General features: G+C 40.3%; 3 protein-coding genes across 5 annotated transcripts; 2 read left to right on the top strand and 1 right to left on the bottom strand.

Annotated features, from left to right (window-relative positions):
• Positions 1 to 379: 379 nt before the first annotated feature.
• On the top strand, positions 380 to 10,871 carry fermt1 (FERM domain containing kindlin 1). 3 transcript variants are annotated; one of them, XM_067572000.1, is made up of 16 exons: positions 380 to 523; positions 3,120 to 3,274; positions 3,939 to 4,036; positions 4,846 to 4,981; positions 5,120 to 5,245; positions 6,489 to 6,672; positions 6,801 to 6,903; positions 7,014 to 7,121; positions 8,110 to 8,241; positions 8,420 to 8,469; positions 8,861 to 8,985; positions 9,465 to 9,571; positions 9,704 to 9,928; positions 10,032 to 10,156; positions 10,267 to 10,408; positions 10,544 to 10,871. In XM_067572000.1, exons 2-16 carry the CDS (start codon positions 3,124 to 3,126, stop codon positions 10,715 to 10,717), a joined length of 1,986 nt encoding a protein of 661 aa, XP_067428101.1. In that variant the 5' UTR covers positions 380 to 523; positions 3,120 to 3,123; the 3' UTR covers positions 10,718 to 10,871. The 3 variants fall into 3 exon arrangements, with proteins under 3 accessions (XP_067428101.1, XP_067428100.1, XP_067428102.1); XM_067571999.1 differs by lacking the exon at positions 380 to 523 and adding an exon at positions 1,196 to 1,350 and having other exon boundaries at positions 10,544 to 10,870; XM_067572001.1 differs by lacking the exon at positions 380 to 523 and adding an exon at positions 1,924 to 3,012.
• Positions 10,872 to 12,521: 1,650 nt separating this feature from the next.
• Positions 12,522 to 20,125, top strand: trmt6 (tRNA methyltransferase 6 non-catalytic subunit). Its single transcript, XM_067571998.1, has 12 exons — positions 12,522 to 12,840; positions 13,137 to 13,267; positions 13,400 to 13,509; positions 14,548 to 14,639; positions 14,743 to 14,826; positions 14,923 to 15,047; positions 15,200 to 15,373; positions 16,933 to 17,090; positions 17,347 to 17,432; positions 18,165 to 18,267; positions 18,602 to 18,688; positions 19,463 to 20,125. Exons 1-12 carry the CDS (start codon positions 12,734 to 12,736, stop codon positions 19,622 to 19,624), a joined length of 1,419 nt encoding a protein of 472 aa, XP_067428099.1. The 5' UTR covers positions 12,522 to 12,733; the 3' UTR covers positions 19,625 to 20,125.
• A 44-nt stretch (positions 20,126 to 20,169) lies between these two features.
• Positions 20,170 to 24,883, bottom strand: chgb (chromogranin B). The gene is made up of 7 exons (XM_067571997.1): positions 24,540 to 24,883; positions 24,325 to 24,371; positions 24,109 to 24,199; positions 22,258 to 23,605; positions 21,964 to 22,063; positions 21,699 to 21,809; positions 20,170 to 20,607 (listed from the first exon to the last, which is right to left on the bottom strand). Exons 1-7 carry the CDS (start codon positions 24,577 to 24,579, stop codon positions 20,527 to 20,529), a joined length of 1,818 nt encoding a protein of 605 aa, XP_067428098.1. The 5' UTR covers positions 24,580 to 24,883; the 3' UTR covers positions 20,170 to 20,526.
• Between the last annotated feature and the right edge of the window lie 2,687 nt (positions 24,884 to 27,570).

Here is a 27,570-nt window from a genome sequence, read left to right as displayed (position 1 = left end):
ATAAAACCATTGATCGGCTGCAACTTGTTCAAAATTCAGCAGCAAGAATTTTAACCAAAACTAAGAAAAGGGAACATATTACACCAGTATTAGCATCATTGCATTGGCTACCTGAAAAATTGAGGATAGATTTTAAAATTCTTTTACTTGTTAACGCTGTTGTTAAATGTACCACAAATACAATGCAAAAAGTATGGTGAGTCAGCTTTTTGCAGGTATGCAACAAAGATCTAGAACAAACTCCCACCACATATTAGACAAGTATCCTCTGTTGATATTTTATTCTGTTGAAGCAGCTCAAAACTTATTTTTATGGTCTTGCTGTTTTTACTACCTTTTCTTATCTCCTGATGATTTTACTTCTTTTCATCTTCTGACCTCTTTGTAGTATAGGCGTAGCCTTAGCTGTTGTTATTGTTAGTGTGTTTTCAGTTCATGAAAGTTAATTGTAACATTTTGGTCTTGTTCAGTGTTTGTTTGTACTAAAAGACGCACTAAGGAGTCAGGTGTTCAGTTTTTCCCGGTAAGTCCATTTTATTTTAATAGTCTTAAGCCCGTTTTTCCCTAGCGAAAATTAGCACTAGCATTAGCATTATCACACTTAACCATAAATTTTAAATGCACTGTTCCAACCAAGTTGGCAGCTAGTTAGGGTCAGCTCAACCCTCTCGTCCAAGTATAGTCACGTCTGGCTTCGAAAATCCAAGATAGTGACGGTCAAAATGCAGAACTCAAGGCTTCAAACCAATGGGCGACATCACAGTAGCTACGTCCAGTATTTTTATACAGTCTATGTTCACAGCCTGGCACTATTCCTGGGTCTGCAACCTCACCGCTAGATACCAGTAAAACCTACACAATGGTCCTTTAAAGGAAAATTTTAATTTAGGCCAACTAAACTGTTGCTAACTGCTATTTTCTTTTTGTCCCCTTTTTAAATTTTGGTTAATTTATAATGTAAAGAAGACTAATACACAAATATTTTTGTTTCAGCTATGCTCAATGTTTTCCAAAGTGTATTAACTTATTTCATTGTTATGTTGTCAATAACACACTATAACAAGGGAGTACAATCATTAACATAAAGCAGACATTGTTAATGTTAGCTAATTTTGAGGTAACGTTGCTCATTACCACAGTGTGTCGTAAATTTATTATATCCCGAAAAATTTACAACTGTGTGAACACAGCCCCACCTTTGCTCAACAGTTGTTCCCTCTGATGATCTCCTCCTCTCTATCTTACCTGTCTGAACGGGGCGTGTTCAACTCTCAAAGGAGCCTTATTCCTTATTCGCCTTTACCTCACAAGTTTCTAGGAATACTCACCGACAGGAAACTTTCAATCAAGGTAAAAGTGGTTTCTTGACTTCTACGAAATTGCGGCGGGAAAAACATTAACGTTAGTTTTATCAGCTGGGTTTTTTTTTTTTTTTTTTTTTTTTTTAAAAAAAGCAGGATTTTCGTGTCCTTGACGGGGAAAAACACATCATATAATGATTCAGCGATGATTCAGTCGTGTTAGATTTTATAGCCTTTCTGTGATAAGAGCATATCATAAAATCATAAAAAGCATGAATCACATCGTGGGGTCAAGTGATAAGGCTTTTATGGTGATTGCGACCAGCGGTGTCATATCACTTTCAGTTTGATGTTTCTGACCATTCGCCTTGGTATGAATTATTAATTTATTTATGTATTGTGCTTTTGGCCATTATGTCTCTTGTTTGTGCAGTTGGTTTGTAAAGAAGGGTATGACATTTGTTGTATTTCGGTCTTTTCCCAGTCCTGCTTGCCCTCTTGAAAGTCCACTCCTTTAATTCAGGTTTGAATGGATTTTGAACTTTAACAGGTTTACCTATACATTAGAAGATTTAGATTAAAGCCTCCTTAACGTGGTTCACATAACTTTTAAGGATTTAGAATATCAGAGCTCTGTAAAGCATTTTTAAGAGGCCTATATTGGACTTTTCTGTATGCTGATCGCTGTTTGGATTATGCCCCAAATTACATCACTGCTCCTTCTAACATTTTTATGGTATTATTTTGTAATAATTTGTGAGTCAATTCATCACACTCTGACACATCTCAACAAGCCTTCTTCCCTCAGCAGACACGCAAGCTGAAACTTTTAACTGCACCCTACAGCTGCATAGGGAGGGAGCAGCACAAAGAGAGCAGAGTGTGTTCATTAAACCTAGCCTCCTGGCAACACTGCTTCACACAGCATATACTCTTCCACTGTGTTACCCATGACAAATGAGACAGATGCAACCAGTATTTCTGTAATAACTCGGGTCTAGACTAATGTGCGTGAATGAGTTTGCATCGTTTTGTTTGCCAAATTTTCAGATCTGAATGAAGGGAGATTGGTGCAGTATGTGGAGATTGTTGTTTTGCGTGGTCTCTCCTGCACCAGATTCGTGTCCCTGCTCGTCACACATTCCACAGCTACCACCCCTCTCCTCCTCCTCCTCCTCCTTCTCCTCTTCCCCTCCTCTATCCTTTCCCACCTGCCTGATGTCTTTAAGTCTTTGTCAAAATGAAAATGCAACAATCCACCACCATACTTGTGCCTCACTCTCTGTTAGCTCTACAGCTGTGTCGTTTCTGCTGTGTTTACCGTTTGCTCTGCAGTCTCATCTCTTTTTCCTGGTGGCACCAGCCAGTGAATCTGCCAGCCTGTGTGTTCGCTGATATCTTATTTATAAATGAATTGGCTGAGAGGAGTACTTAGGGGGCTGCAGTATCATTGCAGAGATACTGCAGAAGAAGCAGCGTGAAAATCATTTCCATTGGTGGCCAGTTAAGACAAGAAACATTGAGAGATCTGTGTTTGTTAACTGCTGGCCATGTTAATTTGGATGTTCCCACGGGATGTAGAGAAACACTTAATCTACTGACTCATGCTTTAATCCCAGATGTTTCCTAATCTTCAAAACAAAGGAAAGCAAGAAAGGAATCTACATATTTTAGTGGGATTCCCCCACCATGGATCTAATTAGAGACAGCAGTAGGTTTTTCTTTCCAATATTCCTTGTGGTGTTCCTTTGTTGATGGGGATATCGAAACCTAGTTTTGTGATCTATCCACTGCCTCACCTCTGTCTTTTTATGACAGGGCAATGATCACAGCTGCAGAATATGGAGACACATCATGGGAGCTGTCCGTGCATGTGGATCAAAAAGACGGGGATGAGTCCATGAGATTTAAACTGAGAGTGAAGGGTGATTTGCACATTGGAGGCCTCATGCTTAAACTGGTGGAGAAGATCAGTAAGTAAAAATCTATCCTTGTGCAGCCAATCTACAGCCTGTATCCACTCGTTGAAGTACCCTTGAGAAAGGCACCAAAACTCTAAAGCTTACATTTAAAGGAGTCCATTTTGGTTTGATTACCTGGTAAAAAAAAAAAAAATCTTTAATCCTTTGTTTTATGCTTAGATCTCCCTCTGCTGCACTGCCAGGTCTGTAATTCAGTCAAGCCACACCCTTGTTTGCCCTACATTTTTCTACACTGCAGCGCCAATGTTTTACCACAATGCCTTAGTTTGCTCTAGGGGCCAAAGTTCAGAGTCTAATCTGATACAATGCCCTGGAAGCAAGAGAGAATTAATATCAAGGCGACAAGGTGGTTTAAGGAACAAGGGATATAATAGATGACTAAGTATTTTGTCATCAACAGACAGATCTCAGACTATGATGGCAGTTAGACTCATAAGACCACACTTTAATCATGCACATCCACCCACACAGTGGGTACAGGACGTTTGCGTTGTTAGCAACAGTAGTTGTATGAAGAATAAAAGACAGAGCTCCACCTCAAGAAAACTTGACGTGTAAATGTGTGCAATAACTTTGGGGTGTGTACTACTCTTCAAACTTGCTATGTGACAGTAATATAGTAGTAATATGTTTTACTTAATCTGTCTGTCTGCAGAAGCCCCTCAGGACTGGTCAGACCATGCCCTGTGGTGGGAACAGAGAAAATGCTGGCTGCTGAAGACCCACTGGACCTTGGACAAATATGGAGTTCAGGTATTATGGATGCCAAATTGAACATTTCAACTCCCAAAACATACAAAATTCCCCATGAAATGTATTCATAGAAAGATGGAAAACTATCTGAATACCCATGGCACAGTAGAATTCTCCAGTCAAAGCCGTAATAATTAAATTCAGTGTTAAATTCTGGCTAATTGTGTATGCCACCCTTGCAAGGTGCTACATAAAATCATACCCTGTTTTTTATTAACCTCTTCAGCCCAGCCAGAAACATCTGTTCAGTCTATCATTCACATGCAAGTCGTACAGCCAGGCATTGTTCTAGCCCGAGCATTTTTTCTTTAAAATTCTGGTTAAGATCTCACTGTTAACAAAGAAACCAACTTCTTTGTGCGGACCAATTAGGGAGACAAAATTAGAGCAATGCAGTTACTATTTAAAGTAGTGGTTCAGCCAGTGTTGATGTACTGTAGCCAATTTCCTCATATGAAGAAAACACATAGTTGTGGGTTGGGTTTAAATAGACACAAGTATTTTAATGTGTCCGAATTCCCCTTGAAAATAAGCTTACTTCTATTGTAGGTGACCATTACCTACATTGCATGTGTAATGTAGGCAACACATGCGTCTCTTCATACTACATTTTCCCTCTGTGCATACATTTCACAAATCATTCCAGCATGATACCAAATGTGAAAAAAAACTAGCATAAAGTGACAGGGGAAGTTGCTCTACACCCAGACAAGGTTACAAGATCACCAGCACAATAGGGAAGGAGAGAGTATAAATACATGGATGCTGCAAGTGTAGTTCATATGATTTAAAATTGTTTTGTTACACAGGCGGACGCTGACCTGCGCTACACACCCCAGCACAAACCCCTTTTGTTGCAGCTCCCCAATATGAAAACCATCAAAATGACTGTCAGCTTCTCCTGCGTTGTCTTCAAGACGGTGACAGAGATCTGTCAAATACTCAGTAAGTGTCTTCTGTTCTATTTGATTAAAGTGCCCCTCTGCCCTTGTTGCTTTTGTTATGATTTTATGTCTTATACAGAAATAACCTTGATATATCTTTCCTGATCCCTCACACTTTCTCCTCTTCGTTCCATCCCAGACATCAGGAGGCCAGAGGAACTGTCCCTGCTAAAGCCTCCAGATGATCCCTCCAAGAAGAAGAAGAAGAAAGACAAGAACTCGGCACACAATGACATCTGGGACATCGATTTACCCGGAGGATCAGGTACTGTGAAATACATGGCTGTTTCTTAATATGGCTTTAAAAAAAATCACAGCACAGCAGCACCTAATACTGTGTCAAAAGCAATCTGCAGCATTTCTGAAAAGATTCAGGCTAATACTCAAACGGTCATAAGAAAAAGATGCATCATATGAAGCGCAACATGATTAGAAATCCATATCAGTACTAAGAGCACAAGTGTATCAGTTTATCTACAAGATAAACTGATACACCTGAGCTCTCAAATCACAGTTTACATTGCATTAATTGCTGGAACTGAGCCATCATTATGGTTATTAGTTCCACCTGTGCTTTTCCCGCTATGACAAGTCAAAATGTCTGCTGTGAAAAAGTTCTATGAATCTAATTCATTTGGGAACAACAAAGTACTTTGATGCTAGCAAGGCTATCAATGTTAAGTTTAGCGAGATTTATTTATGCATGTATTTATTGCTTTTTTTAAGGGAGGCATGACAGAAATGCTTTGGGCTTGACAATATGATCTAAAATTTATCTCACAGCACATTTGAATTATATACATATATTTTTATTTTATTTTTTATTTTTTTAAATACATGACTGCATAATATTTCCCTCTTCATGTTGGCTTATTTCTGATTTGTTTTGTTTTTAAAGATTCTGGTCTACTGGACTGAATTGTGGGCTGACTGAGTGTTTGAACTTACCCATTATGATATGATACCCATTAAGACTGGATAGGAGTTACTTTTGCTGGAGCAGGAGGAGCAGAAATGAGGAACATCTATGAATCGTACTGCTGAGATTTGACAGGCCACAGTTTTCATCAGTGAGATCAGAAAGAATTGTTCAGTATGCTGCTATGTTCTTAAGGATTTCCCTAACACACTCTTTTGTGCACGCTCACACACGCATACAACCACAGCCGCACTTCTTTGCCCTGTGAACATCCAGTACAGATACCACACCAGCATTAACTCTAATTAAGACCTTTGATATCTGCCTTCTTTAATGTCAAGTTATAACTTGGAGCTGTATTTTGTTTTCATGAGCCTTAACTTTTCTGTCAAACTTCTCATGTGAGAGTTGTAAGAGTTGTCTTTTCAAACTCTGACACCTCCTATGCTATTTGACAGGGAGCTGATCTCGAATCGAAATGCCTTTCCGCATCAAATTCCTTAAAATTCCCTGTTAATATGAAGATATGCTGAATTTTAGCATTTTTTGGAAAACTCTATTTTAATTCATTTAATTATCCTCAAACAAGGCGCAATGTACAGTAAGACCATGACGGCAACCTACGACCCAGAGAACGGGATGCCAGTGTCTGCCACGAGCCTTTGGTTTGGAGAAAACCCTTTAGCTGAATGCCTGCCCAACTTGCCACCTGCTGAGCTGGCCAAGATATACCAGCCACTCTCGCTGGTGGACAAAGCAATCAACAATGCAGGGTAGATGAAATGTTTAAATTAACTTTTCACTGGAACCTTTCAGTGATAGTTTGATTCATAACTGGCAGTTGTATACATTTTGGATGATATTTCTATCCACAGCTCATCTGATTGGTTGTGATTTACAGGTGGTTGGACTCATCTCGTTCCCTTATGGAACAAGACATTCAAGATGAGGACAAGCTATTGCTACGCTTTAAGTACAATGTCTTCTTTGACCTCAACCCTAAAGTAAGACACCCAAAATTTATCCTTGACAAAAAAAATAAATAACTGCAGTCCTGGTTTGAAGCTGTTGAACCAAATTTGAGTGTATGTGGACTCATGTTTTTGTTTTTTAGTATGATGCTGTCAGGATAACCCAGCTGTATGAACAGGCTCGCTGGTCCGTCCTGCTGGAGGAGATAGATTGCACTGAGGAAGAAATGCTGATGTTTGCTTCACTGCAGGTGAACATGAACCCATCACAGTTATAAAAGGGTTATAAGGTGCTGTTTGTATTTCGGATGGAAACATGGCACTGGCAGAAGCTAGTTCCCTTCACTAAGACCTTCCTGCTTTGCTCTGTCAGGGCTAACCACTATCCCACTGTATCACCTAATAATAACTCTACAAAGTCCATTATAAATGTACTGTTATAACTGGAGAACTGCTAAAACCTCAACCTTTAGCACTGTAAAACTGATGACACATATATATTCACAGATAATACACATGGTGATGAAAGCTAAACACTTGCAAGCATTTTTATATTTCAGAAGTAAACTTGCTTATGGTGCTAATTATAAAAATCCTGATTCAAACTGGCTTGTAATCATGAACCACAATTCTCTGGGGGAACAGTAATGTGGACCAAATTAGCTTTAAGTATACACTATGTGTGTCTGGAAACTCAGAATATTATCCATCCAGGCGAGCAGGCTTGGTGTTTAAATCCGTATGAGGACGTGTCAAGACATGAGGAAAATCCCCATGGAGAGGGAGGATGGGAGGTACAGGCGGAGACATAGAAAGAGAAGTATAGGGAGCGAAACTGAGTAGCGGGAAAAGTAGTAATGTAAGAATTCAAGCTCCCCGTTCTGATATATTTGCTATAAGGAATTAATGATAATGGCTGGAAAGTTTTAGCCGTGGCATTTCAGCCCATTTCTGATCCGTTCATCTGTTATTTTGCAACCATTGGGACAGTGATTCAGAAATCACAGTGATTCAAAAGGAGATTAGTATTGCACTCACCTACACATTGGTGCAATGGCTGGCACACAGGGATCTGCTCAAACCTTACTCTGACTCATGCCATGCTTGCATAACCTCTTAAGTCATGTCGGAGAACATCATAATGACTTGTACTTGCAAAACTAAATGTTAGATCATTGCTATTAGGAAGTTAAGTTCAGAGTTTTCATATCAGGAGTAAAAGCTTTTTTTTTTTTCCAGTATCACATTTGTAAACTGACAATGTCAAATGAGCCACTGGACCACTCCAACGAACCAGAAATAGATGAAGTAGAGGCCGCCCTATCCAACCTTGAGGTGACACTTGAAGGTGGACACACAGACAGAATTCTGGTAAACATTTTTTTGGACTGAATATTGACTATAATTTTAATGTTTTCAGGTCTGTTACAGTAGAACACCTGTTTTTTAAGCCGGAGTTGATAGGTAGGCCTCCGCTGATTGCATGTCTCAACATGGTGATGTCACAAGAGGACATAAGATAATTGACAGTTGTTTGTCCCCCCTCTAGGAAGACATTACAGACATTCCAGAGCTGGCAGATTCCCTCCGGCTGTTTAGGTAAACCCACCTTTATTCATTATACTGTATCTATTATATTAAGTAAGAAGATGCCATTGTCAATAACTGATGTAAAAATCTCAAAAATAGTGGTTTGCAGGATAAGTTTGAAGATGATTTAGTGGACAGGGGAGAAGCATTTATACTTTTTGTCTGATTTTGCTTTTATCTTACAATGGCCTCTAGGCCAGCTGATATTAAATCAAAAGAGACAACCTGAGAAAGCAAAATATTCTTGCAGCTCACACTCTGAATATGTAGCCTGTGCTATTTTTTGAATTTGCCTCATAACCCCCCTAGTCGCCTGGCTTATACTCAGATAAGATCACAGACTGTATTGCGAGCAAAAACAATGATTTTTTTTCTCTTCTTTTTTTCTGTCTTACCTCAGACCAAAAAGACTGACACTCCGGCCTTACAAAGAGTACTGGTTTGTATTCAAGGATACCACCATCTCCTACTACAAGAACAAGGAGACCTCCAACGGAGAACCCATAGAGCAGTTTCACCTTCGAGGTCAGAGGAAGGAAATGATGTTAAAAACAGTGTTTATTGTGTGCTGTATTATTGATGAATAACATTCAATTTAAGCATTCCCATGATGTGTAATTATGACTTTGAGCAGCCCAGTGAGCATGAGCCATTCTCTACAAAGTCTAGAAAACAGGGAACCGAGATATTATCATTACTTTGTAATAAATGAAATGTTATATAAACGTACAATTTAGATATGGAGGTGCATATGCAAATATTAAACATAATACTGTAGATAATGGGTGAGACAAACTGCTCCCCCGTGTTATTGATCATTAGGAAAAAGCATTCAGTGTTGACTACCATTGTCCAAAGTAGCATCTAAATTCAGTCGTATTCTCGTTTAAGCTGCAACCACAATAATAGCTTTTTTTCTGTGGTAATACCAGCAGATCTACTGTATCTTGCTGCAGTGCCTCTAATGCTAAAGTCAGGACATTTTCCTCCTGTTCATTTGACAGGCTGTGAGGTAGTCCCCGACGTCAACGTCACAGACAAGAAGTTTGGCATCAAGCTCCTGCTGCCAGTTGCTGATGGGATGAACGAGGTGTACATCCGATGTGACAATGTAAGGCCACACTCATCTGCATGCTTATGATTTTCTTTTCCTGTGTTAACCTCTTTTTCATTTTCCTGCAGGTTGTGCATATATAAGCATAAGGCTAATTTGTTATTGCACTGTGATTTCATTCTGCTGCAGGAAACACAATATGCCAAGTGGAAAGCAGCATGTATCCTAGCCTCCAAAGGCAAGACAATGGCCTACAGCTCCTACAAGTCAGAAGTGAAGAACATCCAGTCGTTCTTGCAAATGAAGAGCCTGGCGCCCCCTCCTGGCCATGCAGCTCCCGACCTTGACGCTATGGACATGAATGCTGAGTGTTTTGTTTCCCCACGCTACGCCAAGAAGCACAAGACCAAACAGGTCTGTTGAAAAGCTACGTGCAACATACTTGACATTGCCAACAGCATCAGCGTTACATCACTTAATATATTTACTAAATCTGCCTCTGGTGATTTTTTTCAAGCTGACAGCACGAATCCTTGAGGCCCATCAGAACATAGCACGGTTGTCCCTAATGGAGGCCAAGATGCGCTTCATCCAGGCCTGGCAGTCACTCCCAGAGTTTGGTATCAACTACTACATTGTTAGGTACGGTGCATATATTTAGGTATAATAAACATACAACTGGTGACTTACTTCAACATCTGCATATTATTCATGAATGATAATTTGAGGGGTTCTCTTTTTATGTGCTCCAGATTTAAGGGCAGTAAGAAAGATGAGATTCTTGGGATCTCATACAATCGTCTGATTCGTCTTGACATGTCCTCTGGCCTGCCTGTCACTACGTGGAGGTTCGCCAATATGAAGCAGTGGAACGTCAACTGGGAGATAAGACAGGTGTGGGATTATTGTGCTATATGTTATGATGTCAGCTGTCTTCTCCTTCTTCTTTGTTTGGGTATCGGGGTGGATTGGAAAAGGAATGAGTAGTCAAAACAGTTTTTGTTTATTATCTATTGTGTCTTATTTCAGGTGACCATAGAGTTTGACCAGAATGTGACAATAGCCTTCTGCTGTTTGAGCTGTGACTGCAAGGTGGTCCATGAGTTCATTGGCGGTTACATCTTCCTCTCCACACGATCTAAAGACCAGAACGAGACGCTAGATGACGAACTGTTCCATAAACTTACTGGAGGCCAAGAATGAGCTAAAACATAAGCCAGTGCGTCTTATAATATTTCTGTCTTTTATTTACATGCATCTTACAATGTTGTAAGAGTGAATAGTGAATTCTGAGTAAAAAAATTAAAGGTTGTTTTTATATTTCACAACTTGTCTAACATTTGTTCATCTGCTAAAACACAAAGAGCACTGGGTTTTAATACTGAAGGTAAAAAAATGTAACTTTAAAGAAATGAGCTTTGTTTCTCGCAAGGATGAAATGTAATTTCAAAAATATTCTACACTTGACAAACACGATTCATGGTAAATATTACAGTTTGTTTATTTTAAATTTATGTTCATGTTAATGTGACATGGAAATGTTATACTTTACTGCTACTGTATAGAATTCCTATTCTGCCTTATATACCTTATACAGCACCTTTGAGGATGTCTTGGATTAATGAAGGACTTCATAAATTATTCAACTTACAACCTGCTTTCAGAAAATACCTCAAGATATTCTTAGTTCTTAGAAACCTCCAGATCAGCTGCAATTCTGGTGCTTTAATTACTGCTTTTTCAACTCTTTATGGTGACTGAGCCTTCGTATTTATAATCTCATGGCATAATATCTGTAAATACTGTTTAAATTGAATTACTTTAGGGTACTCATTGCCCTGTACTGAATAGCAGTCACGACCATAGACTGGTCACAACATTTGACACATTGACCCCACAATGAAAATGCTGACAAAACTTCACACCAACTTAAAACTATAACTGACCTACTAGGTTTGGACACAACGACTTTGTCTTAGTTGAGACTTGCTAGTTAGTAACTATGTCTCTCAGGTTGCATCATTTATTTCAATTTGACCAACTTATTACATCATTTCTTGTGCAGTGCAAGATGCTCTCTCTTGCTCTTTCAACTGCCACACTGTGATACACTAGTAATGGGCAGGTGGAGTTGGCACACCGTTTAAAAGCAGTTAGAAAACACCAGATTGCAGCCTCAGAAAGGCACATCAAATGCACCCACCCAGGCTGGGTGCACACCTGCCACCCTACAAACCATTAACTGAAACGCAATTCGGCAGTATCAGCTCCCATGTTGATAGATAGGAAGTTAAGTGTATTCATTGACACAAAATCCAGTTTACATTCGACATATTGCTCAGAAATGTATCATGCAAGAATCTAAAAGTAAGCCTTGACAAAGTATTGATGCTTCATCTAACCTGACTTGCATGTAACCTGAACTTTGTCATAGTTTTTAACATCTGAAATAATTGGTATACTTTGCAATATATTTCATTTATTTGGTATATTAATTGTACAGTAAGAGTACATGTAAGAAAAACATATTTGGAAAATTTATCCTCTCAGATACCATATATCATATATACAATATATCAGTTTCAAAGACACAAATAATGAAACGTACTGCTTGTACTGTTTAGTATGACTTTAGATTTAAAAGGAGTGCTGTATGGTCCTATCTTCTCTTTACTAAGTTGACATGTTGACATGTTTACCAAGATTAAGTCATGTAAATGGCAAACCTGGGATATCCACCACTCCATGGTCATAACAATAGACAACTAGTTACATCTCAGTAAAACCTTTTTCTCCCGTTTGGAAAGCTCAACTCTCCGTTCGTAGCGCCCCCTCCCTTCTGTAAAGATGGTACATTTCGAGAATTGGATTCAATTGAAGTCTATGTGTATCGACTACTCTGAAATCTACACTTATACCCGAATAATCGCACTTCGCTGCTATTGGCTAGAAAGCTCAGCGCCGCCCCTTCCAGCCAATCACAGACGAATACGTTGACGCACGCCGCCGTCTCCGATCTGCTTTCGTCTAGTCGTACCGGGAAGCTACGGAAATGCAAGCTAACACGTGGAAATAGTGACTTACCGTGTTTTGCTTTTACTTCAGGGAGGTTAAGTGCCTTTTCTTGAACCGTGCCTTGTTAACGGCGACTCTTGTGTACTTTGCTAAAGGTGACAGTTATCTCGCAGTCGACTAGCGAGTTGGTTTATCTGCCCTATTATGGCGGATAACGGAGACGAAGAGTCCCAGTACAGAATTAAAGAGGGCGACTACGTTGTGTTGAAACGTGGAGATATCTTTAAAGCTGTGCAAATTCAAACGAGAAAGTAAGTCAAATACTATTAAAAAAAAAACACGCCTTTTAAATAAGTAAACCTTAGCCTCAGTTATCATTATTATTATTGTTATATGAGAGCAACAAACTGGGGTAGCTAAACCTAAGCATGTCACTAGTGATACATTTTGAAATTACTAATTGATTTCACCTTCTCTCACTGCTTGAGAAACATTAATAAAGCTCTTAGAAAGGCTAATTATGTATTCCAACATTTATGTGTGGTATACCTCATTGATGGCTATGATGAGGCCTGTCCATTGATTTTTGTTTGATGTGAACTCACAGGAAGGTGATTTTTGAGAAGCAGTGGTTCTTCCTGGACAATGCAGTGGGACAGCTGTACAGTACTACGTTTGAGATTGTGTCTGGAGGGAATCTGCAGCCTCAAACGCCCAAGAACACAGAGAGCTCCTCAGGTGTGTATCCTGCTGCTCAAAACCATACATCACTCACATTTGTATATGTTCTTGTTAAGCTGCATTTATGAAAATTTTAAAGGAATATTTACTCTTTCATTCTGATAACTATTTTCCTTTTGTTCTTTACAGATGCCAAGGAGGCAGGCACAGACAACAGAAACATTGTAGATGATGGGAAATCACAGAAACTAACCAGGGATGACATCGAGACGCTCAAAGAGCAAGGTCTGAAGGGTCAGGTACATCAGCAACCCTTGCAATTACATATATGAGTGGGGAAGTAGAGCAGTAGTGCCAGGTGTTGGGTTAATGCTGTAAACTTACTGATAATATTCTGCATTTTACTTATTGTAATCAAATCCCATGATAAGACCAAAATCATCAATGAATTGATCATCCTAACACATACATCTTACTGTACTGTGCTCCATTGTTGTCCAAAAATTATATTTGAAAAAAAAAACAGAGCCACACTCTTGCACTGTAGTTTATTTTGAGTCAATCCCACAGACACTGTCATGCCATGGTGCCATAAATACTGTCAAAAGCACCAAATGGATAATAATCCGCAGCTGAAAATAGATCCCAACAATGTTACAATTTCATTTCACTTTTATCCAAAATGACATACACATCTAGTCAGGAGAGAATAATGCAAGTAAGTGCCATAAAGCTAAGTTCAGGTCTCATAGGACAGAGGTGCCAACAGGTAGTGCATAGAAGTGGATAACAATTTAAAAAAAAAAAAAATTATAAGTCCATTAGGTGTGGAGGTGTTAACGAAAGAGTCAGGTCTTTAGCTTTTTCTTAAAGATGGAGAGGGTTTGGTAACTTGTTCCACCACTGGGGAACTACAGAGAAGAATGGTCTGGCGAGTGACTTAGGGCCCTGTTGTGGCGGTTTTACCAGGCACCTTTCATTGGTGCAAATGCACTATTTACCCCTGTGTGAAAAACGTTTGATAAAATCCACAGTGCCTAGCTGTTTTAGAAATTAGGTTGTTTTTTCCAAAAATAAAGCAATATAATTGTGACCATTTTTTAAGGTTCACTTTTAAAGTTGGAATAAATGGATTTGGGGCTGAGTGCCACAGGCAGGGTAGGGAAGTTATTAAAAACGTATTTTGAGATGCATTGTTTGTTTTTTGTCTTTTCATTGGAGCCTCATCCTTTAGATAATCTCGTTAAATGCTGAGATGTGACAGAGGAGAGACTAGTTGGCGATGTAGTATTTAATGTGTAAGTGTTTAATGATTAATATATGTTTGTACTTCACAGGAAATCATTCAGCAGCTAATAGATAACAGCTCGACATTCAAAGATAAGACTGAGTATGCCCAAGATAAGTACATCAAGAAGAAAAAGAAGAAGTGAGTCACTTCCAGTGATACACCCACAATTAGTTTTGTGCCTAAAATAATATAGCATGCTTTATTCAATGTAATTTGTTATTCCCATCTTGTGCTGTTGCAGGTATGAAAATATCGTGACTATTCTAAAACCGTCCTGTCGCATCCTGGCTATGATGTACCATGGCCGAGAACCAGGGAAGATCTGGTGAGTCAGCACATGGATTAACAGTATGTGTGAAAGACTGTCTTCGTGCAGCAGAAAGAGATGATTATATGACGTATGTGTTTTTGTGTGATGCAGCCACCTGCGGTATGACACGCTCTCCCAGATGCTGACTCTGGCTAACATCCACGCTGGCAGCAAAGTTTTGGTGTTTGAGACTTGCGCTGGCCTCGTGCTGGGATCTGTCATGGAGAGAATGGGAGGTAAGGTCAATCTGTGAACTGATCTGCAGTGTTCATGTATTTAAACAAAGTTCTTTATCCTTTTTTTTTTTCATACAGTGTCTTTTTGTCCTTTCTGAAAAAAAGCCTTGCCGTCTGTTTGTATAATTAGTCTCTCCTACCTCCTCATCCAGGCTACGGCTCAGTAATCCAAATGTACCCAGGAGGTGGGCCAGTTCGGGCGGGTGTTGAGAGCTTTGGCTTCCCTGCGCATTTTCACAATATGCTGCACGACTTTCCCATCTGCCATGTCAACGCTCTGCTGGCAGGCACACTGGACACCACTGCCAAAGACACCAGTAGTGCTGGTAGGAAAATCTCTCATATTTTCACGTAAACCTGGAAATAATCAGAAAGTTTTAGGATTCAGAAACATTTAAAAAACACAGGAAGTCATTACATGTAGAACGAAGAAGTAATATTTAAGATTATACACTATTTCTAGGTCAGCAATCAAATTTTAGCAAATTTGTGGCATTGACCAACTTAACTCCTTAGTACAAAAGGTCAGATTTCCTTGAGTTATACCCCTTCCATTGAAGCATGTGTTCAGATGACACACACTGGATTTGATCTACTACCTAGTAGATCAAATAGCTACTTTGCAGCCAGTGTTCATCTGTTATAAATATGGTTGTGCCTCAAGTTTCCAGCAAATCATTGCTAAATAAGTAGCATTGTGATAGTGGAAAACATGGCAAGTGTCAAGTCAAATTGTTATTCTAAGCAAAGAGGGGCTTTCTCAGCATCAAATTGTGTCTAGACTAAAAGGTTTCTAAGGGGGCAGTGCATGGAACTCTGAAATTCTTTGCAGACACTGCATCAGTCGTATCCAAAGCACAATCAGGCAGTCCAAAAGTGACCACACCATCAGAAGATCAATACATCAAGCTTAGTTCCCTGAGGGATAGAAAAGCAACTTCATCAAAGATACAGAATTTAAATAAATAAGTAAGGAACGCAAGACTCCAATCAGCAAAAGTACTGTCAAAAGAAGGCTGTTTTGTTGTGGTCTCAGAGGACGAGTAACAGTTTCTAAACCACTTCTCGGAAGGGGAAACAAGGCCAAACGCTTGGGGTGGGATAAGAAATACCAGCATATCACAGTGGATGACTGGGGAAAAAGTGCCATTTACTGATGAATCCTAGTTTGAGATTTATTTCAGTAACAGAAGGGTGCATGTAAGGAGATGAACAGGAAGGAGAATGATACTGCAGTGTATCAAACCCACAGTGAAACATGGTGGTGAAAATATTCAAGCCTGAGGGTGTTTTGCCTACTCTGGAGTTGCACACCTGCACTGAATTGACTACACCCTGACCAAGGAGAACTAACACTCCAATTCTTCAGACATGCTATAGCCTCTGGTTCGCATCTCTGTGGAGAAGGATTCATACTGCAGCAGGATAATGACCACAAACAACTCAAAGTTTTGCAAGAACTACTTGAAGACCAAGGAGTCCTGACTTTCCTCCACATCACGTGACCTCAATCTCATTGAATATTTATGGAGGCACACCAAGCATTGTGTGACATTACAAGAAGCTCTTGATTGTCAAATCATGCTGGGATAACATGGGTCATCAGTGCATGCCAGCTCAAGCACATGCTGTCATTAAAGCAAAAGGTAGACAAAATGAAGATATTCTGAAATTCATGTACATTTTTCAAAGATTCAACCTTTCACTCAAATTGTTAAGCTGATATTATCATTTGTAATGAGAAAAAAAATAGTATTACATTTGAAACAAATGCAAAATAGAAGTATCTTGACTAGTTGTCTCAGACCTGTATTTATAGACTAAATAATTAAGTCACTTAATTTAGAAATGCCTCTGACATAGATTATCTCCTCCAACATTACAGATTCAAAGCAGTCCAACTTGGCCACTGAGGAGGGAGAAACCCAGCCTGAGTCAGAGCAGCAGGGCAGTCCAGAGGAACAGAGCATGGAGACAAACACTGGCACCGATGATGGCCAGGACCAGGAAAAAGAGGAGAAGGAGAGACGCAAAGAAGCCAAAGTATGTCTGATATTTACTAACCTCACTTAAGACATCCTTCGGAAGTCTTTTTTTGCTTTTATATATGTAATTAACAGGAACAAGATAATATGTGAATATGAAACTATATAACAGAAATGACACTGTTGAAAGTCAGAATATTACCAAAATACAAAGTAATAATTTTATTTGAAGATAGTACAAATAGAAATATCAAACTGAAATCTAGGAGAGAATTGGTGTCCTGACTTCATTGTTTTTTGGGGGGTTTTTTTAGGCTCAGGAAAAAAAGGTGAAGCTGGAAGAGAAGCGGAAGAAGCTGGCAGCGGCTGCTGCCCTGCTGGAGGGCAGAAATGCAGACGGGTTGGTGTCTGATTTAGCTCCTGCTTACACATCTCTTATCCTGTGCACTGTTCTAGTCTGTTCAGCATCAGCCTCTTTCTCTCCCACCCCTGCTTTATCAGTTCTGAATCGTACCATGTAATGAACAACTGCAATTAAAATATATCTACAGTGATTAAAAAGCTGATGAATGATTAAAGCATCTGTGTCTGAATATTGTTCAGCTTTCCATAAAAGTCTTAATAAATCATTTGCCGCCTTCTGAGCTCAAACCCAATGATTGACACATTGTGCCCTTACAAGGTGAACAAAGTGATTGCTTTGCAGTTTCCTGTCATATGAAATGAAGAAGTTGCTTTATAGCCTCTTAATGATTGATGGATGAAGTGTTGTGAGGCTGACATCCGAGTCAAAAGTACAAGTATTGATCTGGTTAGCTTATTGATTTTTCATCTTGGTCTCCACTATATCATAGCAGCTGTATCATAAACACCACCACAGAGCACAATTTCCCTGTCTGTCCTAAATCAACCTCTTTTACTGACTCTCATCCAGCTACATAAAATACGAGATGAATGTCTTCAAAGGGTGCTAAATTTCTAAGCCTTCTGGTCACAAGTCACATAACGGCACCGATAAGCTAAATTACGATATTGCCTACCTACACACTTCCATTAACAAAATGTACTGTTGACAGTGTTTTTCATACCAGACAAGTTTGCTAGATCATCTGTTTTGTTTCCCCACTTGCAGGTTGGTCATAGCCAGTCGGTTTCACCCCTGTCCAGTCCTGATGGGCCTGCTGAAATTCCTCTCCCCCTCCAGGCCTTTTGTAGTGTACTCCCAATACAAAGAGGTAAGAGCATCATGAGTAGTGATATTTACATGAACCACAACAACACTGTTGATGTCCCCTACTGACTGAGGATAATTAGCTATCTTAGATGGATCTCTCATTAGCTGTCGCTGCACACAGGTTTTTAGTGCTTAGAGTTCCAGCGGGAAATATCCTTATTACTTTACTGCAGCGGACATCCCAGTCACCGGCATGGAGTTACAATGCCTATCACGTACCTTCACTTGTTACCTCTGTTGTGCTTATGTTGCTGAAAGAGATTACTCGACTCGTTGACTCTGCAGTCCCCTCTCTTAATGCCTCCTTTCCATCTCTTCCCTCTCCATTTTTGCAGCCTCTTATTGAGTGCTACACGAAACTCAGGGAACACGGCGGTACCATCAACCTCAGACTCACAGACACTTGGCTCAGACATTACCAGGTAAACTTTAAACAGTCATCTTTTCTGAGTTGTATTGTTGAAGCTGCTCTAATTAATATGGATCAAATGACCATGTGTAATATGAAATGGGTCATTTCAGCTCTTTTTGGTTTTTGGTTTCACGGCCCACAGCCTCACTGTTTTTGATTTATTTTTTGGACATCTCAGGCAGCAGTAGACTCATTGTACGCTACCTGCCCTGTATCAAATAGCAGACCAGCAGCCAACTGGTGAACATAGTGGAGCATTTGGCAGCTAAGGAGACAGATATTTCCATCAGGAGCTGGTGAAGAGAAAAACAGCTAAAACTAGAGTGAATATTGGAATTACATTCAGTAGGTAGACACAAACACGGCTCCAAATAAGTGTTAATCTTTCTCTGTATTTGCTGGATGTGTAAATAAGCCACTGTTTTCTAACATGTTCGCCAAGATGATAATATGTCAGTGTTGTTTACAGCTTGTGTTGCACCTCAGGCCTCAGCTCAATCTGTGATAGCAATATTCTGCTTTTGGCAGCATCAGTTCTTTGCGATCAGATATTTGTTATGGCTCTCAAGTAGTGCTGGTTGAGACTCTTCCAGTGTTTTCTCTCAGTGTCTACCCTACTTTTCTCCTTCTCTCAGAATTATATGTACCAAGCAGCAACTGCAAACGTGTTTGCATACTTGAATGAATCGGCAAAGAGCCCTTCCCCCTCAGGACCAAAGCGTTTCCCCGTGCCCTTCCTGTAGAATTAATGTCTCCTGACTGTATGTCTGTGTTGTGTCCCTAGGTGTTGCCTAACAGGACGCATCCTGTGCTACTGATGAGTGGGGGTGGGGGTTACCTCCTCTCAGGGACAACGGTTGCCACGGACCACTCCAAACCTGCAGGCCCCCGGAGAACCGAGGAACCAGCACCAAAGAGACTGAAACTGACAGACACTGTAGAATAAACAAATGCAGAAGCATCAAATCTTTAAGGGCACATTACCAATGGCCTATAGGGATTCCCTCCAGCATTGACTTCCCTTTCTGCTGAACTGATTTGACACATGTGGAGTATGGGAGACGGATTGTCTGGTTTGCATTCATCAGAACACTTTCTCCCGTCTCTCCCGTATATTCAGATCGGTGCAGATGAAGGCGTAATGCTGAGGAGTAATCTAAAAGCCAGTTTAGGCTGTCTGAGTTCAGTGTATGTGTTACGTAAGGAACTGCTGAAATAATCCTTTGTGTGTTGAGAATAACTGACAGGTTTGTGTCTCATGCCTTGAAACCAGGTGTATAAACAATATTATTTTGTTGTTAATGCTCTCCAGCTTCTAGATTGGCTACTATTTTATTTTGTTATCCCTCTGCAGAAAGTGCCATTTGTTACACACCAGTTGCTAATGCAGCATCACTGTGGGCTGCATCTGTATCTGCACAGAATTAAAAAAAATAGTACTAAAGAGCATGATGTGTGAAGATTTTTTTTTTTAAATTATCAAGAAATAATTTGAGAGATATTTGTTTGGTCCCAGAATAACTCCTTTTATTGAGTGCAAACTGAACAAACTCTTCAGAACACAATTATTTGAATCATTTGTCTTAGATATATTATTTTAATATTTCTCTTTACTATATATAAACATCAAAACCATTCCCATGCTGGTTAATTTGATAACATCAAAATATCACTAATACAATGATAAACATGTTCATAAAATGTTTTTGGCAAGGCTCCAGGTTTTTTTTATGGACTTTTTTGTCCTTTTCTAACACTGTAAGCACACTAAATTGGTAGACATACAGTAAGACAGCAGCTTTTATCCACTGATAGTTGATGGTGTCTTAAAATGTTGTCCATCCTGTTTTATTCATTGTTGTCATGCAACTTGGCAGCAATTTTCTGCAGCTCCATGTCCATTGCCACCAGGTTTTCCAGCTCTTTTTCCTGAAAAACAATAAGTATTTATACATCAGCAACTAAATACCATCAATTGTTGTGATGACATCTGAACAGTCAGTGTTTTTTTGACCATGTGTGGAGTATAAATCTGGATTAAATGATCATAAACTATCCTTGTTTTCCCTTGCCTGTTCCAAAATTTGCACAATATGCATAATTGGTCATTTAGGTTAAATATTTTCTTATTATCCCTAGAGTTGTTGTGCTAGAACTAATAAATCACTATGCCTCCTCTTCCTCCTGATTTTATCTGCTTTTAAGTATGTGACAACATAGGGGGATCTCCACAGGCCATCGCTCTCTTTAATGGCGATATTATGACTTCCCCAGATTGCTCTGGGAGGTTATAATTATGAGGGTCTTAACGTGATTGCTGCAGCAGTCATAAAACACTGGTGTGGAGAGGGGACATGGAAAAAGCAGACAAAGAAGCTGAGAGAACAAGTGCTGAAAAGAGACGCTGCAAAGAAGAACGCTGTTGCACTGTTTTGTTCCTGTAAGTATGCCAGAGTTGAAGAGGAAATCACTGTCCATGAATATACTGGTTACATTGAGCCTTCATGAATACGAGACATGCTCATGAGGGACAGTTTCTGATGTGCATTTGCACAGATGCATATTTACCGATGCTCTGTGGTTCTGAAGGCTAAACCCTAACATCTCCATGCAGACTGGAGATTTCCATAATGAGCACGACTTCTTTCTCTCCCAGTGAAACAGCGTGTAGGAAGTACTTGATGTGCTTCATGGCTTTAATAGGTCAGCTGAATATAAGTTGGAAATTTGTTTATTGACACGCCTACAGAAAGAAATATAGGCGATATATACAGTGTATGATATATAATATTTTTAAATTGCCTGTTTTTTGCTTGAACCCTGGCTGTTAAATAGTGCTGTCGAAGGCTCTATGTTTTATCATGAATTACAGCATGTACTGTTGGGTAACATAGTGTATTTCTTTGAATTTGAGTTCAGTGGTCTAGTTTAAGGTTTGAGAAAGTGGACGTGACAGCAAATATATCCTCAAATCAGTCATAAAGCTTTTTTTCTTCGCCGTTAGTGAATGCAGTTTTTACCTCCTGCGGGGTAAGTGCTCTCTGATGTGTGCTTCTCTTTGGCTCCTCTTGATGAGACTGGTTGGCCAGCTGGTTTATTTTATAGTTCAGCAACTTGGCCAGTTCGGTCATCTGCACACATTAAAAGCAGAATGTCTGAACTGTATAATGTAGGCCAAAATAATAATCTGACAATCAAATCCGTACTGGTTATTAACAGTAAAATCAAAATACGATACATTATTTTAAATTAGCGTAAAATTAGGTTTCATCACGTCATGCCTACCTTGTTTGAGGTTGCAGTGTGGTCTTCTGAATCCCTTTTAAACCAGGCAGGATGGTAGAAGCCTCTGTAAATCCATGGATTGCGCTTCTCTGCAAGATACCTGAAAAACAACCTCAATTAGACGCTGTACTCCCAGTAGTTTTCATGTCACATGCACACATGCTCAAGGGGCTCATTTCTTCCCTATTGATTGGTGACTGCTATTACTGGACTCTGCAATGTTTTGTGCTCCAGGATACAGAATACTTGCTGAATTAAATAGTAGAAGTTAGATTTAAAGAAAGATAGAAGTACCTCAGAGCTTCGTCCCTGTCTTCCTCAAAATCATCTGAATCATTCCTCTGTTCTTCCTCTTCTTCTGATGATCCTCCGCCACGCTTGTGAAATTTCTTCTTATGGTGGTATCGGTGTGTTGGTTTCCATATACGTTTTTCTATTTCTTCCTCGTCTGTTCCGTGTCTTTTGTCAAAACCCCAGTACTCCTGGCTGCGATCCCCGTCCGGCTCTTCTCTCTCGTCCTCTGAGAGCTCTTCGTCACGTTTGTGTCTCCTCTGGTGGAACCTGCCAGGCCTCCAGTCCCGCTTGTCTCTTCCGGTGTCAAAATCCCAGTACTCCTGGCTGCGCTCTTCATCGGGCTCTTCCCTAGCTTCCTCTGAGAGCTCTTCATCACGTTTGTGTCTCCTCTGGTGGAACCTGCCAGGCCTCCAGTCCCGCTTGTCTCTTCCGGTGTCAAAATCCCAGTACTCCTGGCTACGCTCTTCATCGGGCTCTTCCCTGGCTTCCTCTGAGAGCTCTTCGTCACGTTTGTGTCTCCTCTGGTGGGGCCTTCTAGTCCTCCATTCCCTCTTGTCTCTCTGATCATCAAGACCCCAAGATTCCTGGCTGCGCTCTTCATCCGGTTCTTCCCTGGCTTCCTCTGAGAGCTCTTCGTCACGTTTGTGTCTCCTCTGGTGGGGCCTTCTAGTCCTCCATTCCCTCTTGTCTCTCTGATCATCAAGACCCCAAGATTCCTGGCTTCGATCGTCGTCTTCCTCTTCCTCAGATGCTTCATCGCCACGTTTGTGGAGCTTTTTCTTGTGGTGGTAGCGATGGGTGGGTTTCCATATGCGCTTGTATCTCTCCTCTTCATCTTCATTTCCATGCCTTTTGTCTACATCCCAGTACTCTTGGCTGCGCTCTTCCTCTGGCTCCTCCCTCTCTTCTCCTAAAGGTTCCTCATCTCGTCTGTGTCTTGTTTGGTGGTGGTGTTTCCCAGGTCTCCAGTTACTCTTTGATCTCTCATCACCCTCTTCATCTGATCTCTTTTCTAACCCCCAACTCTCCTGACTGCGCTCGCCGTCCTCTTCTTCCTCTCCACGTTTGTGTTTCTTTTGGTGGTATCTTCCAGGCCTCCAGCTGTTCCTCTTCTCCCGCTCATCCTCCTCCTCGTTCCCATGTCTCTTCTCCTTCTCATCACCCAGACTCCAGGATTCTTGACTGCGCTCGTCTTCGGGGATTTCATCTCTCTTTGCCTCTACAGATTTCAGAAGCGCCTCGATGTCTTTCACATCTGCGCCCTTTGCCTCAGGCTCCTCTGCATGACCTTTGACCACTTCTTCTTTCCCCTCTCCGCTCTTCTTGTCCAGTGGGGCATGTTTAACCCCTATGACAGAACAAAAGGTAGATCAAAAGAAGTGCAAATATCCACTTAGTATTGCTCTTAGGGGCCAGTTGTGACTGATGTATCATTTGATTTCAGCCCTTAGATCAAATCCCAGATGATTTAGTGACTGTTTTGTTTAATATTTATGTTCAATTAAAAACCTGCACTATGTGTTAGAAGACAAGAACACTTATGAATATATTTCATCTCATCTGTAGAGAAGTGTCATGAATGTGAACTGTGAACATGCTAATCTTAATATCTCTATTTATGTCACCGGTCGGTTGCCAAGATATTCTGTGATACAGTATTTTTTTTTTTTGTTGAATCCCTTTGAATCTACCAGCTCAGTGTCTCAGCAACTTGACAGTTTAAGAGTGCTGCATCAACATGCCAGTTTCCCAGCTCCATATACTTTTCTCTTTGAATGATTTAGGCTGACTGAGCATTAAATAATATCCAAATCAGAAAAAAACAAAACTAGTTTGGCTTATGTTACAAACCTGCTTGGAGAATGTCTTTGCATTCCTGATCCAGCTGTGAGTCCGGTTTAGAGAGAGCTTTTGACAAGACTTCAACCAAACATCTTGTTACCTGCAACAATCAAATAAACTAAATATGCAGCTTTCTACTCTTATTCGGATAACAATTTGTGCATTGTTATTTCTTTATAGTAAACTATCATTAGAATTACATTTAAAAAAAAAAAACAAACATACCACATCTTCTCTCTGCCCTTCCTTTCCCACTGGAAGCGCTAGATTTTCTGCATTAAATACAAAGTATTCATGTTAGAATTCAAATTGCAAAAAGAAAACGGGTTGCATGCATGAAAGTGGAAGAGTTGCTGGTGTCTCTGTCCGTGGTGCTGAACTGATCTCACTAAGTTACAGCATTCTGCACGCTAGAAGAAAACCATCTCTCTGGCACCTACCTGTCAACAGAGCCGCAACAATAACAAAAAGAAGCCTCATCTTGGCGAGATGAAGGTATATCCTGCAAAAAAGGTTTAAAACTCCCGTCGCTCCGCAGCGGCAGGAGAGAGCTGCGCTGACTGGGAGCTGCTCCTGCTGCTCTGAAGGCTGGAGGAGAGGAGCGCCTCAAATAAGGGGAGAGGAGTGGGCTGGAGAAGCGTGGGAGGAAGGCTTTAGGCTCTGTTAATGTCATGACTCATTAGACCTGAAAAGAAGGTGATCTTGGAAATTTGACGCATGCCCAATGTCGACATTTTGCGGAAAGCGAGTCAGTAATCCAGTTGGTGTCACAGCTCATTCAGGTGATAGTTGAAACAGATTCACGACGAATTAACAGTCTGTGTGGCGTGTTTGTGTTTAATGCTATGAGATGCCTGAGTGTACACACGTAGCTGTGGGGGGTGGACACAACATCACGAAGATTCGTGCACTCTCACGCAATCCGATACCCTGCAAAACTACTTTGTGAAGATTTATGATGCAGGGTTTTTTTAATTTATTTCTTTATTTTTTTATTCTGTGTCAGAGAGAAGTTGATTAATCTCAGTGCTGTGTTCGTGCTGCTGTTGTTCTGCTTTTGAAAAACGTGATAATTTAAAGTAATTATGTTGAATCAACTCATGAATCAAACCTTAATTATGAATCTCCTCCTTATAAGCTTCTGGAGTCCTGTTCATTGCAGGTTTACTGTATTGGATTGCACTAGATTGCAGATGTGTTCAAAAAATTGCACCCTGTGGTCAAAATAAGCTTCTTTTCTTCCCCTTTCATTCTAAAGTTATGTAATGTCTCTGTATACTCTGCAATGGTGCCCTACATTTTATGTTTGCTTAAAGGATTTAATATAGGCTAATGTTTCATATATTAAAGTATAAGTAGACATGTACAGTATCCCTGAGTCAGATTTGAACCCAGTTTGTTCCTTAGTAATTCATCCAGCCTTCCCATGTACAGTAGTCTCCCATGGGGCTGCTGCACTTCAGCAGCAGTAGAGGAAAACTAGTTAATGGAGACCTGGATCAATAGTTGTTGTGGTTAACACCCAAGTGACATGGACGGTATTGTATGTACAGCTTTTTTTTTTCTGTTTTTGTTCAACTTCATTCACTGTTCCAGTGATATAACTAGCTGCTCTGACAGGGAGTATTATGTAAATGGGAATAGTCTAAAAAAAAACAGCTGCAGAGAAACATGAAAAATGAATTTTAGTGCATTTGTGATAACAGGGGAGTGTAAGAACAGTAATCTGATCTTGATTTCAGACTGTCAAATAGAGACGCCTTCTTCCCCTCCCATTCGCTGCTTTCAATGAAACTAGGCTGTGCACAAACAGTGTTCTAATCTGCGACTGCTGCTGCTTCCTTCATAACAAACCCTGGATTGGGATGAGCTGACATGTGCAGCGACAGAGCTCAAACTTAGTAGACTCAGCTCAGCGCAGCTCAGAACATTGAAACTGACAACTGCTGGCATCTTCTTTTTGGCACTTTGCATGATTTTTTTCCTTCTTTCTTCCTTGTGAACATCAATTTGTTCTTCTCCAGTGCATTTTTTAAAAATTCAGGCACAAGAAAAACACAACTCTTGGAGACTTTTGAAAATGGGCGTGAATTTTAAATGTCTCACTCATCAAAACAAACAAAAATGTATGGGTCTCTGTAGATGCTTAAAAATACATGATGATAAACATTTTATATATGCTGTTTACACACCAAGGAATGACCTTTATGTATGGCACATTCAAATTCAATCATGTCTTGGAAATCATGAGCCCAGAAACAGCAACAGCTGCGAGCAAATTGGGTATCATGCTCTAAAAATCAGCTCTCTTGCCTGGTGCTGTTTGTGCCTACATGACTGGTTGCTGACATCTGTCTTTGTTACTGCAGACAGGCTCCTTTGTGGTAACTGAAATAATTACTGGCCAGTGCATAAAACTGTAACATCAGACGATGTATTGTACATCCAAGCAATACCCAGTGATTCCCGGGCAGTCAGTGAACCCAGTCTTTTGTTTGAATGACAGCAATCATATTTTCAATTTCACGTGTTTTGTGTACAATGAGCAGCAGCAGCAGGGTTATAGTGCTCTGCAGTTTCCTTTACTATCCCTGGGGAGGAAGTCTGTGACTGAGGCTCAGTGTTCCACATATCAAAAGCACTGAACCACTAAATTATACAAGTCCCATGCTCTGAACAATGTGGGTGCACTCACATGTGACGCCTGTGTATGTGTTTTTGTGGCCTTACTGCTATTGCTCCGGGCCTTATTAATATTTTAGTGAGCCATGAAGATATAGGAGCTTATAGTCAGAGAAGGGGAATTTGAGAGGGAAAGCTCCACGCGTTCAGGCAGGTTCAGACGGCACGACTCAGATCGGTCCCTGTCTGCAACAACATCACCCTTTCATCACAACCATTTACATGCATGAACAAAAGGCGAGTGGCTCACTATGAGCACAATTCAATGCGCCGCATGAAAGCCTTGGCTGGGCTTTGATCTTTGGGGGGGACAAGCTTTATGTTTGGCTCAAAACTACTGAGAGACTTTGATGATATTCCAAGAACAAAAAGGGAGTCTGTGCACATTCATCTGTGGTCATGCACTTACTTTTGTTAGCATTGATCTAGTTAATGTATCATTATTATCTGACATTCTGATGAGAAGAGGGCAGTTTTATATTAGAGCCAGTTATTGTTATTCTTTTAGACCATCTGTAGTTGTTGGATACTTGATGAACACTGCGGGACAAGAAGCCCAGCAGGTTATAAGGTAAGATAGAGTTGAACAATAGAGAGAATAGACAAGAGACAATGGAAAATGTGGCTCCAAATGATCTTTGCAGGTGACATTATGAAGCTGTTTGCCATAAACAGCCATATTTATGCACTCATCAAAAAGTATGATAAAGCACTTGTGCTCTGTATCTCAAACTGTAACACCATTAGTATCACTTTTGTGGCTGCAGGGTGCTTTCCCAATACAACACT

Source organism: Thunnus thynnus, chromosome 18, assembly GCF_963924715.1.
Source record: "Thunnus thynnus chromosome 18, fThuThy2.1, whole genome shotgun sequence".
NCBI classification, from domain to species: domain Eukaryota; kingdom Metazoa; phylum Chordata; class Actinopteri; order Scombriformes; family Scombridae; genus Thunnus; species Thunnus thynnus.
The sequence above is the reverse complement of the archived record's forward strand: the minus strand, read 5'-3'. Positions and strand labels throughout refer to the sequence as shown.

What these genes read in the sequence shown, in the direction of transcription:
- fermt1 (XM_067572000.1), top strand. Translation starts at nt 3,124, where the DNA reads ATGATCACAGCTGCAGAATATGGAGACACATCATGGGAGCTGTCCGTG. An exon ending in TAAACTGGTGGAGAAGATCA is followed by an intron (nt 3,275 to 3,938) that starts GTAAGTAAAAAT and finishes GTCTGTCTGCAG; the next exon opens with AAGCCCCTCAGGACTGGTCA. An exon ending in AAAGCAATCAACAATGCAGG is followed by an intron (nt 6,673 to 6,800) that starts GTAGATGAAATG and finishes TGTGATTTACAG; the next exon opens with GTGGTTGGACTCATCTCGTT.
- trmt6 (XM_067571998.1), top strand. Translation starts at nt 12,734, where the DNA reads ATGGCGGATAACGGAGACGAAGAGTCCCAGTACAGAATTAAAGAGGGC. An exon ending in AGCAAGGTCTGAAGGGTCAG is followed by an intron (nt 13,510 to 14,547) that starts GTACATCAGCAA and finishes TGTACTTCACAG; the next exon opens with GAAATCATTCAGCAGCTAAT. An exon ending in AGAGACGCAAAGAAGCCAAA is followed by an intron (nt 17,091 to 17,346) that starts GTATGTCTGATA and finishes GGGTTTTTTTAG; the next exon opens with GCTCAGGAAAAAAAGGTGAA.
- chgb (XM_067571997.1), bottom strand. Translation starts at nt 24,579, where the DNA reads ATGAGGCTTCTTTTTGTTATTGTTGCGGCTCTGTTGACAG. An exon ending in CAAAGACATTCTCCAAGCAG is followed by an intron (nt 23,606 to 24,108) that starts GTTTGTAACATA and finishes GTTCTGTCATAG; the next exon opens with GGGTTAAACATGCCCCACTG. An exon ending in GACAGGGACGAAGCTCTGAG is followed by an intron (nt 22,064 to 22,257) that starts GTACTTCTATCT and finishes GTTGTTTTTCAG; the next exon opens with GTATCTTGCAGAGAAGCGCA.